This window comes from Camelus dromedarius, chromosome X (assembly GCF_036321535.1).
Source record: "Camelus dromedarius isolate mCamDro1 chromosome X, mCamDro1.pat, whole genome shotgun sequence".
NCBI classification, from domain to species: Eukaryota; Metazoa; Chordata; class Mammalia; order Artiodactyla; family Camelidae; genus Camelus; species Camelus dromedarius.
The window spans coordinates 22,218,099-22,231,436 of NC_087472.1; the positions used below are offsets into that span (position 1 = coordinate 22,218,099).

Sequence of the window (13,338 nt, forward strand, 5' to 3'; positions counted from 1 at the left end):
TCATCAACACCGCTGGCTATAACAATAGTCGTTATGGGAAAGGACCCCTCCCCCCAAGTAATGGCAAGAATCATTCTATTTTTCTTGCCTGCGATTTCCAATTTGGTTTTTAACCTTAGCAAAAATTAAATACCCCTTAAACCTCACCAGTGAAGAGTTTGTAAAACTAGTTGTTTGGGGAATTTGTTCATTTACATACGTGTTAGTTGTTTGGTGGGTTGATTGGCTGGGGTTGGAAAATGAGAGGAAACGAAAATATATGCATATAAAATATGTCTAGATGCATAAATTAAACACCTATCACACAGTCCCTCAAAGCCCTGTCTATTATTTCTTTTTCAACTCCAAACATTAGTATAACCCAATTAAATTTAATTAAAGAATCTCAAAAAAAGAAGTATTTTGGAATTTGGACCACGATGAAAGAAATTGCTACACAAATATATGAAAGGAGAATATCCTACAGACTGTCAGCCAAATAAGCCCTGAAGGCCAACAGTGAGGATTTAATAAGCCTCATCTGTGGAGTTCAGCTGACATGAACAGAGAGAGAGCAGTTCAGTGTTTAGAAGTTCACAAAAATTAAAAGTGGGAAAACTATGTCAGTCCATGTTTATCCTCTCTGGATCAGTATATACTCCACCTTCTGATGGAGATGAAGTGAGTGGTAGTCAAGGAACAGACTCGTCCCACCTGATGTCAGCATCAAGACAGACATTTATGGACTATTATTTTCTGTAGGAATGCATCTATTTCTCTTTACTTTTGTGAATCTGCTTCAATTTTCAGGGATTTCATTCTGTAAGTTTATTACCTCCTACTTAGAGCAACACGTTCAGAGTATTTCCCCTTAGTCTTACTTTCCACGTACCTGGGTTCTTTGTCCCTTGAGCCTCACAGAACTCAGCACAGTGACATTCAATGTATATTCTGTAAATAATTCATGATTTCATACACTTCAAGCCCACCTACTCTTAGCCTTTCTCTCTCCAGACTTGAGTCTTGATCCTTCAGTCCATCCTTTTATGACAGCCAAATTTTAAGCTTCACATTCAGCAATTTTGAACACAAAGTTCCTAGAAGGCAATCCTAAATTGTAGGTCTGCCACAAACCAGACCAAATTCTAGGCATTCAAGAAACTGATTTCGCCAAAACACAAACAAAAATAAAAAGCAGAGGGACCCCTTGGCTCATCCTCAGTCAGATATTTTGGAGGTGAAAGAAATGTTCGTGTGCCATCATCCTTTGACCTACCCCAATCTTAAAAGTCTTTTTTAAAACCTCCTTAAAGGTCTTTATGCCTCTAAACATTTTTTTTTAAAGGGAACTTATTGACACAGAATTCCCCTTCTTTGGACATGCTGGTTTCCTTGGAGAACCCACCAAAACATAGATGACTTTAGAGGCGTTCAGACAAAGTGAAAATGAATATGTAACTTTTATAAATGTTAAGGATTAATACTGCATGAAGACCATCAGGATTAATCAAAGTACACCATAAAGTCGAGCCTTAATATTAACCTCCTGCCAATGAATTAGCTCATCTAGAAGCAGTTTATTAAGTTGGGTTTATAAACTGTCTTTAAATGAGTTCACTCTTTGCCAAGATAATTACTATGCGTGTGTTTGTGTGTGTGCGCGCGCGTGAGCACTAAGGGGACATTCTTGTTATCACAAATTTTAACTTTAACATATATTCTGAGTTTCATGAGGTCTGAATAAAGGAAAGACAGGAAAAGACAAAATTGTAGACTAGTTTTAAAGTAATGCCCTGTGGTTATTTTCAAGAGCACTGTCAAAAGCACCAAGGGAAGCAGGAGTTGAACCATATGTTCTCTATCTGTGTCTGACACTTTCTAAATGCATTATTTCATAAGATACTTATAACAACCTAGGCGTCAAATAGCCCACTCATCCCGGTTTGTCCAGGACTGTCCCAGTTTTAAAGCTGAACTCTGCCTCAGTCCCAGGCAAACCAGGATAGTTGGTCATTTTTTTAGCTAAGTAAGGTAGTAAAAGGTGTTCTGAGACCAATTTCCAGGGTTGAAGGAACCTCCAACACCACCACCAAGCAATTCTTCTACACCACGTGGGTGTCCTACAAGCTAACTTGATTCTGACACTGTCTACCTGGAAATAGCATCAGATCCCACAGGTTAAGGGCTCAGTCCTGCAGGGCTGCCCCCCAACTACCATCACATCCGATCCCAGTCACAAGTGCAGGTGGTCGGTCACCTGTGTTTCTGACCAAACTGCTATCTATACTCCTCTCTTTACAACCAACAACTCCCTTCTTAGGTTCCATTAATTTTCCAGAGTGGCGGCCAGAACTCAGAGAAACATTTTACTCACTAAATCACCAGTTTATTATAAAAGAATGTCACTCAGGAACAGCCAGATGGAAGAGATGCACAGGGCATGGGCTGAGGAAAGGGCGAGGAGCTCCCATGCCCTCTCCGGGTGTGCCGTTCTCCCCAAATCTCCGTGTGTTCACCAACCTGGAAGCTCTCCAAACCCTGTCCTTTTGGGTTTTTATGGAAGCTTCATAGTCATAATTGATTAAATCACTGGCCATTGGTGATTGAACTCAATCTCCAGCCCCTAGGTCAGGAGGTGGGACTGAAAGTTCCAGCCCTCTAATCACCAGGTTTGTTCTTCTGGCAACCAGCCTATTCTTAGGTTCATCCAAAGTCATCTCATTAACATAACAAAAGTCACCTTCATCCCTCTCACCAGAGGAAATTCCGAGAGTTTTAGGAGCTCTGTGCTAGAAAGAGGAATGGAGACTAAATTTATATTTTTTATTATAAATCACAATATCCCAGTCAGATAACCATTTCTATATTTTACCAAAAAGGAGGCTGAAATTTGGAGAGACGAATGACTCAATCAAAGTCACACATCAGTTGTAAGTGGTGTATTAAGTATAAGAACCCGCCTTCTAACTGCTATTATATATTTTCCAAGAAACCAAGTTGTAATTAACACATTATGTAAGACTATTATGAGAATTTTATTGGCTTTTTTCTAGAAGTTTAACCACTCCCTTTGTGAAACCATAATTTTGCTCTCCAGCTCCCCTCTTAACAGATAATACAGAGAAAAAACTCAGTTCAGTTTATCACAATTATTACAAATTCTGTTAACTGAGTGTGAATTGATGAAAATAATTTTAATGCTTTCCAAGTCAGTTATTTATAATACTACTATGAAAATAAGCTGTGGCCTATGCGTCTGCACTCTGAAAGAAATGTAACATACACTGCCTCCCCTGTGTTTTCCCATTTGTCTTAAGGATTTTTTTTTTCTGCTTGTCGGGTAAGCAAAACGGAAAAGTAAGCAAGAATGGGAGCAGGGTGGAAATGTAAAACTGGACAACAAAATGGTTAGACCTGCTTTATCTCTGTGTGTTACATTTTGTCATCTCTTCTCAATACACAAAGAAGTGAATGTGTATCTAAACAAACCTCTCCCATTACTGTCCTGTCTGTGCTGAGCAAAATTGAACCCATATGTCTTTAAAATGGCTTTCCATTTCTATGGCTTCTTTCAAAATACTGATCTTGGTGCAAACGTGGCCCTCTAGACTGCTAATGCTCATTTGCTCTCCCCACCAGGCATCACAGTTGATAGGCATGGATTCATTTACTTTGTGGATGGGACTATGATTCGGAGAATTGATGAGAATGCTGTGATCACAACCGTAATCGGCTCAAACGGCCTGACTTCCACACAGCCGCTGAGCTGTGACTCAGGAATGGACATCACTCAGGTAGGCACCACTGGTTTTCAAGCGCTATCGCCATTTGGCATCATGGAAATGGATAACAATTTTCTCATACAGAAATTAGGTAGAAAGGAAGCCTGCCGTATCTGTTATAACACCAGATAGCAGAAGTTTCTCTATGTAAGTTACTTTCTGCCTCCTCCGAAAAACTTAGTGGGGAGAAAATGGTGAGCTAGGATGGGAGTAATGTTAGGTGGAATGTTGGCATGAGAATTAAAGTCTCTCAAATTTGAGTCAGTTGGAGGGTAAGGTCAATTTCATTTATTGAATATTTTCCAAGATATATAATTTTATTATTTTTAAATAATACAATAGCTCACATTTGGAAAAGTACTAACTGCTAAAGTCTTTAGAAACCTTTTTTAATGAAAGTAGGTGCATGACTTGTTATTCATGTGTATGTAAATAGCTATTTCTAGGGTGCTTGAAAGTTTTTTTCAGTAAAAGCATTCCCTCTGAGATTTATTTTCCATTTATTTAGGAAAGCTTTTCACCAGTGAGAATAAAAGGGAAAATCCAGTGTAGTTCCCATCTGAGCCCCAATTCCAGTTTTACCAGAATGCTCCTTGATCAGGATTAGACATGTGGTGATCATAGCACATACAGCACAGCCCCGGCGCCCTGCGGATGCCTTTCCTGGTCCACAGACACAAGAGATGGGTGTGTAAAATGAGGGAAATAGACTAGACAGTCATCAAAGAGACTTTCAAACTCTAACATTCCATGAATCTGTGACTCTGATGAAGTAGATTATTTATTTATCTTTTCAAATGAATTACAGTGTAAGTTGAGAGTTTTAGGACTGATAAGTGTATCAGAGAGGATGGTTTTGACTGCAAGTAATAAGACACTTAACTAAAAGTGGTTTAAACAATAAGGTTTCATTATCTCACAGAGTGAGGTGGCCAAAGGTAGGCAAAGATGCCAGCAGATTTCGTTCTTGTGTCACATTGGCCAAAATCAATTCACATGCCCGTGTCTTCACCAGTCACTGGCAAAGGGGGACTGGAATCTCCAAAATGGATTCAGTCTCTCTGGAACTGGGTCGGTCTCACCCTCCCTGAGCATATTGCTACCTAATTCTTGAATCCAAAGCAAGGTTCTGCTAGCGAGGAATGAAGGATTACTGTTGGGTAGGCAACCAGCAGTGTTCTCCACAGTTAGGATGTTCTTGTTGCTTCACTCTTCATACCACCTGACACCTAGGATAACAAAGAAAGTAAAGTGAACACAGTCATCCAGAAGCCCTGCTTTAGTCCGTTAGCTCTGATATCCCCTCCCATCTCCATCCTCCACACACATACATCTCTATAAAACACTAGACATGTGCTTATTTGTGGGTTTCTTCTCTATGTGCCCCTGCGTCACCCCAGAAACTCCAAAGATGGTCAAATAGAGTCAATTACAAAAATAAAATAGGATTTGAAAGGCCTGGAAAACTGACAAAATGAATGAGAGATTTGAGTGGATCGGGCTATCAAGTCCTAGAGCAGCCGAACTTTCCATGATGCAAACTCCCACAGGAGGGGAGAGAAAGGAGCATTATTTATGGCAGTCAGGAAGGGTGTGAATGTGTTTGTAGGGAAGAGGGGGATGACGAGAGGAGATGCACGTATATGATTCACTTGTGGGATATTTTTAACTTAAAATAGGACACTTAGTATTGCAATCAATCAACTGTAAACAATTTATCTGTTTCTGTGTGGAAGAGTTATGCTGAAAAGAGAATTCTCTGCCTAAATAGAGCAAACATATGATCCTCATCCCCATGAGAAGGGTTCTTTTTCACACGACAGTTTGCAAGCAGGAAATGCCACCATAAAAGCTACCTCATCCCTTTCAGTTTGGGATGTAAAGCAGCTCACTGAACAGGAGCCTGGTGACTAGGAGACAGAGTCTTAGTTTCATTATAGCATTTCATTCCAAGCCTCAGTTTCCTTGAAAGCATCCCCCTTCCCTTTTCCTTATACAATATCAGCCTTAGAAAAACAGTATTTGGGGGCAGGTGGGGAGGGTATAGCTCAGTGGTAGGGTGTGTGCTTAACATGCACAAGGTCCTAGGTTCAATCCCCAGTACCTCCATTAAAATAAATAAATAAATAAACATAATTACCTCACCCCTCCCAAAAAAAAAAAACATTAGTTAGGGGGTGAGGGAGATGCGTGGAGTAGGGCAAGATGGATGTTAGAAACCAGCAGGATGGACTGGGAGAGAAAGCAGGCTTCATGTCCAAATTACTTGGCCGCTGTCTCTGCTTCTGTCCATCACCTCCTGCTGTGTGCTTACATCACCCCAAAGAGTAACTAGAATTTTTCCTCTTAGGCTGGTACAGAACAGAGTCCGTACTGATCTCTACTTCAGTGTCCAGATTATGATCTTCCGTCCGTAGTAGGGGCCTGCTTCTCACAGCCCCATTACTTCAGTCTGGAATTTCCTCTGCTGGTCCAAAGCCCCGACCCCACCCTCCTCACACCTCACTTCTTCCACAGACCCTACCCTAATGGTTCTAATCTTCACTGCCTCATTCCCTTACTGAAATTTGACATCACCACGTTTAATACGTAATCCACTCTGTTGCCAAGCATTTGTCCAACTAGTTTCCCATGATAGACTGTGTTCTTTGGAAATTCATCGTAAGTGCTCAGCAGGCACAGTTAACATACATACTGATGCCAAAAAAGACATGATGGTGCAGAGAATATAAAGGAGTAGTGAGAGATGAAGCTGAGGGGTGAGTGGGGACAATATGGCAAAGGACCTCCTAAGCATGATCAAGTTCCAGTTTTATCCAGTGGACAATGGGGAGCCAATGATAGCATGAAGCAGGGAAATGCATTTTTTTTAATGTGAATTAGTATAATAGTATATAGCTATAGTGTAGAGAATTGAGGGGAAGGAAACAGTGTTAGAGGCAGGGATACCACTTTAGAGACAGTTGAAGTGAGACAGGTGTGACAGGAGCAGAACATATCAATATACAAATGGTAAGCACCTTTTCAAGAAGCTTCAGTAGAAATTAAATTGCCTTCTAATGTTTTGTGGGGTTTTATTTTTTGTGGGGGGTTCAGATGAAATTTCCTTGGGACACAACCCTGTAATGACCCTGACCCTGGAGCTGCTCAGCTTCACGCAGGTTACATAAGCAAGTAATGATAATGGCCAAACCTAAAGTATCAACAATATGGATTAAGAAAACTAGGCGAGAAAGGAAGGGAATGGTTAATATCAAATGCTGCTTATAGGTCATGGAAAATAAGATGGCTTTTTTTAAAGAAGCCATTTGGTGTGACAGCATTCGTGACTCTGATAAGAGTGCCTTTCGTAGACCGCTAATTAATTAGAGTCAGATCGCAGTGGTAGAGTGGGAGGTGAGGAAATGAAGAAAGTGAAAATAGATCTCTCTTTTGAGATGTTCGGCTGGGAAGGGGAGGTTTTGGCATGGAAGCAAATCAGCTCCCAGATGCATGCGAGTCGCCACCCAGGTGTGGCGGAGGGGGACGAAAGCTGGAGGACACTGAATGAAATTATATGGGTGAGCAGCTGGAACATCCACCAGGAGGAAGCCAGCGTGTGCCACAGCTTCCCAGATGCTCGGCCTCTGCGGCCAGCCTTTCCCTTGTCTGTTTAGACAACTGTGGCAGATTGGGGACCTAGGTTTCCCGTGACTTTACTTAAGCACATGGGCTGGCTTGGGCTACAGGAAGGACAACTGAGTCGGGAACTTCATAACACCTTCCACGAGCAAAGCCCCAGTTGTTTATAGTAGTACTTGCAGTGATCCAGCTGAGCTTACACAGTGCTCAGTTTCATATTTCAGAAATCAGAATATATTGATGGGGGAGGGTGGAGACAAATGTCTAAATGAGAGCACAGAGATTCTGCTGACAGGCACAGATACAAGAGAAAATAGAGGCCTGTGCTGCAGCATGAGGATTTGAATCAGACCCTTATGAAGAGCTTACTGATTCTAAGACTATGTGGCAGCACCATACATTATCCAGAGAGCTTATAGCGTCCCCAGCTTTTGAAACTTTTAAAGCAAATGTTGGATAGCAATAATTGATGAATGTTTGAAATACAGTCTTCTCTGGAGTAAGGAAGCTGGATCAACTTTTTTCTCAAGGTCCCTTCCAACATCACGGGTTCCCTACAGAAATATAATCCAGTTCCTCAAGTTTCTTGTTACTTTCCTTATATTTCAAAACCAAAAACTCCCCCACAAGGGAAGGCCCATTCACGCTAGCATGGTACCTCTGGAAGCTGGGAGGTGAAGCTTTTGTCTTCTGCACTTTCCTGAGGCAAACCTGAACCACTGGGAAGAATCAACCGTCAAAAGCCTGCCCCGATGCTCAGCACGTTATAAATGCCCTCCCCACACTAATTCTAATAATAACTGCTACCACTTACTGAGAGCTTACTTGTATGCCAGGAACTATGCTAAATGTCCCATTTTATCTCCACAACCCAACCACCCTTGAGAGTTAGGTATTATGATCCCTATCTACAGAGAAGAAAACTGGTAGTCAGAAGGATTATGTGCTGTGCTATGACCACAGAGTTATTAAGTGATACGACCAAGATTTGATCACAAACTTTCTGACCCCCCAGTGTGCAGTTCTCCCACTTCTAAATTTTCAGTGACAATTGGAGATGACCAAATACCATGGTATTTAGTGGGTGTCAAATGTCATTTGATTGAGGAGTATGCTGTTTATTCACAGAAAGTGTGTTTTGTGGCACTTAGGAAGCAGTTTAATAAAATCTAATCATCTTAAGAAATGAAATTTGCTTTGACAATAAAATCAGCCACTTGTTCAAAATCAATATCTTTTTTTTTTTGATTTACTGAAATGTGAAACTGAACTCTCAGTATAAACTCTGAAGCGTAACTGCCCTTTGTAAGCACAGCTGTAAACAACCAGGCCTTTCACTTCAGGAGATGAGTTGATTATGAAGAGACTGGGCTCTTTATTTACGTTGCTGCTTTTGAATCATCCTGCTCTGGTAACTCACTTCCATCTCGTGCCTGACTGGAATGGAATTGGGAGTAAGACCAAGTCTCTTGGTGCACTAGCAAATTTCAGAGTTAATTTACTCCTTGGAGCCAGCCTAATAGCACATACACCAGCAACACAGACCTTTTGCATGCAGATAATCCCATTGACCCACAGTCCATAATGTACACTCTTTGAGGTGTTTATCTGAGTATCCAGTACCTAACCAGTCCTCCATGTATGCTTGTTGGATCATCTGTATACTCCTCGGTGGTTCCCAAAAGCTCTCATTTATCAGATGAGCCTAACAGGTGGAAGGAGGCATCATTCATGGTTATGAAAGAAGAGCAGTATCTGGTTCATTGGAGGAGCCAGCTTTGACCCCATGCATTCAATCTATTGAGCTAGTCTACTCGGAATTATACTCCTCCTCCCAGTCATTTGATGCTGGAATTCCCTCCAGAGTATTCTCACCACGTGGTAATAGCCCAACCTCTCCTCAAATGCTCCTTGGGATAGGGAACTCACTGCCTCCGCCCGGCAGCTCATATCATCCTTGAATGTCTCTGACTGATGGAAAGCTCTTCTGGGATCCCTTTAACTTCAACTTTTTAGACTTCCTTTAACTTTCACCACCTAGTCTTACTGCAGCTCCTTAGGCCTTGTGGTATGAATTTACTCTGTATTCTGTGAAATAAACATATTACTAAACCAAGCACTATATACTGAGTACTTTCATACATATTATCTTATTCAATTCTCATGACAGTCCTTCAGAGGAAGTATTATGTTCCTCTATTTTTAATAAACATGAGAAAGAAGGTTCAGAGGAGTTGAGAAACTTGGTCAAGATCACACGACCAATAAGGGGCAGAGTTGAAATTTGAACCTGGTTGACCTGATGCCAAAGTTCACATTATTTTCACCAAACTATCAGACTGCCTCTTCCACATCACAGGCTTCTCAATATATATGAACGACTCTCTCAGGCCTCCTGAGTCACATCCCCAATTCATTTAATGGGATCTCACTTGCCATGGTTTTGAGTTCCTTCGCCATTCCCCTCACTCTTTTCTGAACGTGTTCCCATTTAGCTATATCTCTTTGGAAGTGAGGTGTCCAGAAATGAATAAAATGTGCTCTGACTAACTCAGAGGTAGAATGGGGACCATGACAACTCTCTTTCTACAGTCTCCGTTTATGTTCATTTTGCCTGGTGGTTTTCAAAAGGACCTTTGCCAAAGAACTTTTACTTCAAACAAAAGAAGTCTCCAGTTATAAAACTGATGCAAACAGCAGATTCAAACAAGAACCTTCCCTATTCAGGCTCACTCCCACCTGACAGTAATTTGCATGGTGACCCCCCAACAAGGTACTTTTGCAAAATATTAGAGAAAGAAAGAACACGGATTAAGAACCCACAGTTAAACTAGAGTTCGATTTTTGGACACTTTTGAAATGATGTGATTACAGGGACTAAAAATGCTCATGTCTTCCATCCATCTCCTCATCTTCTACTTGCACAGTTGGTTATTTGCTTGTTTTGACTGTGACCCTCAGGAAGAATTCTATTTTACACCATTATTCAGGATATCCAATTGAAGTAAAAGTTTCATGAAACAATACTTATACTACATGTGCATCATAGTGCAGGATCTTACATTAGTCTGCGTTCACTTCCTTCTCATTAGATGCCGTCCACATCTTTGTATTCTGCTCTTATCCAATATCTTCACTACCCTTCCCAAGCCTTGTGTCACCTATGGATTTGATGAATGCCCTCTATGTCTTCATCCCTGATAAAACTGATGGATAGAGAGGCCACGAGGAAACTGTGGCACCACTAGACTAGTTATCTGTTAGACTGTTAACCCATCTGTTTGAACTATCACCTATGGGTTGTGATTCATAGTGGATCAGGAAATCAATGTAATGTCCTATGACTAGTTTTCAAAAACAATGAGCTAGAACAAAAAGAAATCAAAGTGCATCATGTGTTGTAAGGGTAAGTGAGTATTGTTTCATGAAATTTTTATTCCAATTGTATATCCTGAATAATGGTGTAAGATACAATTCTTACGGAGGGTCACAGTTAAAATAAGCTTGAAAGCCACTACCCTCACCTGTATTACCCCCAGCTTATCCACAAAGGGATCATGAGAAACCTTACCAAGTTGGTAACTCTGTTTGAAAGGACTTAAGACTCCCTTGACATAAGTTGCTTCCAGTCATAGTATCCACAAACAGCACTTCCTTATCTAAGAACTAAGAAACAACTGTTTAATAACACATTCCAGGATCCTTCCCAGATAAGTGTCAGATTCCCTCCCTGCAGTTTGTGGGGCACATCTTCAGATTCTCCTCCAGGTCAGAACCATGTTTAACCACCGCTAATCTTCTAGCACATCTACTGCTCAGTATTTCTAAATAATCGTAAAAGCCGGTTAAAGACGTTTGGTGCTGTTTTATAGTCCCTTCACTCATCTTGGACTTCAGTAACTTTGAATCAGTGTTCTTTGGGGTCATTCTCTTAACAAAGAAAATAAAACTTTCCTCTCTCTCACCCATCGGCATGATACCACCTGCCCCAAGCAGCAGACCTTTGCCTTCCTTCCCCAGTAGTCTTCAGCTCTCTGCATACCTGAAAAAGCTGTTTTCTGTTGTTCTTTAAGTTTTTTGCAAGTCTCAAATAAACTAACCACAGCTGGATAGAAGGGAAAATAGAAAGCCTCCTCTTTGAAATCTACATGTCAATTCAATTGTATACAAATGGATTCAGCATTTTCTGTTGTTTTGAAAAACTACATATAATAACATTCAGGCATGAAAAGTTACAGCAATCAGGGGAGAACAAAGAAAAGAAACAGTAGTTTCAGTACAGAAAAGGTACCTTCTTTTCCCCTTTTTAAACTCTTGCCTAATGTCTCTCATTGTCTCTTCCTCTCTCCCTGCCAACCCTTTCATGTCTACAGAATGTCCTCCATCACCCTGAGTGATATGGATGATACTGAAACTTAAGTTCTTCAGGGGTTACTTGCCTTTCTTTGTGCACTTCCATCACTCTCCCATGTGCACACTGAAAGAGAACAGAATTAGATCTTTCGAATGAAAGCCATTACAAGCGAAATTCCCTGCAGGGACAGACTTCTGAATTTTGTGAAGCTCTGTAGGGAATCAAGAAAATCTGAATTATAATAAGTTTGCTTGAATAAAGGGATCTCCCAAGGGGGGAAAAAAGTTTATTTTAAAAGTTCTTGCCACCAGAGATGAAAATCTCACCACCTCCACCCCCACCACACCCTCCCAATGCTTCAGGGACTTTGGAACCTAGCTCACTGTCAAAGCAAAGCAAAGATTCGTGGCCACACTCCAGATAATTCAGACCAAGGGATATGTGGTAGAAAGAAGGAGTGAGTTGCAGGTAAATGACAAGACAGGGAAGATGAAAGCAAGTTATCTAAAATATCGTAAACATCATTGGTCAGCAATACCAATGGGCAGCAGGGACACTAGGTGGGAGTAAAAGACAAGTGACAAAAGGGATAAGAGAAGTTTTGGGAGTGGAGAATGGCTCAAATAGCAGATTAATGAGGCCCAGGGAGTAGTAAAATGAAACCAGAAAAGTTATTTGGTAGCCCTTGTGCCAGCCATTTACTTTATCCTATTCGGTCATGGTTAGTTTAACCAAATGAATCAACTACTTCTATAGTGACCACCAGCTAATGAATTGGATGGCATTAAAACTCATGTCAGGAGAAAGAAAATCTGATACATCCATCCAATGGAATATTATTCAGCCTTTAAAAAGAAGGGAACCTTGTCCTACATCATGGATGAACCTTGAGAGCACTATGCAAAGCAAAATAAACCAGTCACAAAAAAGACAAATACTGTATGAGTCCACTCAGATGAAGTAGCTAAAGTCATCAGAATCATAGAAACAGAAAATAGCAAGGTTGGATACCAAGGGGGGTGGGGAGAGGGAATTCATGTTTAATGGGTATAGAGTTCACTATTGCAAGATGAAAAAGCTCTAGAGATCTGTTGCACAACAATATGAATATACTCAACACAACTGAACTGTACTTTTAAAAATGGTTAAGATGGTACCTTTAATGTGTGAGGGTTTTTTTTTTTTCACAATAATAATAATAAACTCATACCGACCAAACCTCCGTTTTCATTCCCTGTTCTCATACCTGGACAATATCAATAGTGCAGCAGTCTAACTGTTCAGCAGTTGGCCATTGCAGCAGTCCAGATGTAAGCATCCTAAGTCAGCAATGTTCTGCTCTACTCGTTTGAGCCACATGCACTCCGTCAACCCACATCAGTCACAGCCAGTCCCTCTCACTGATCCAAAGGCTTATACCATAAAAGAAGTGGGGGTGGGGGAAGCGCTACTCTCTCCAGGTAAAGAGGGAGCTCAGTTCACACCAACCATGGCAGGAAGATGCTGCTAACTTGGGCATGCTCTTCTCAAAGAGCTCAATATATCAATAACCTTCAACGTGAAAGTATTTAAATTAGAAAGTGATGACTATTGAATAAAAAT

General features: G+C 40.9%; 1 protein-coding gene across 4 annotated transcripts in view; it reads left to right on the forward strand.

Moving 5' to 3' along the window:
* TENM1 (teneurin transmembrane protein 1) overlaps window positions 1-13,338 on the forward strand; it is a 701,438-nt gene that overhangs the window by 629,230 nt on the left and 58,870 nt on the right. For all 4 annotated transcript variants that reach the window (XM_031445499.2, XM_064482772.1, XM_064482770.1 and 1 more), the window contains one exon: window positions 3,619-3,773. In XM_031445499.2, coding sequence (XP_031301359.1) covers window positions 3,619-3,773 — 155 coding nt within the window. The remainder of the gene's footprint in view (window positions 1-3,618; window positions 3,774-13,338) is intronic.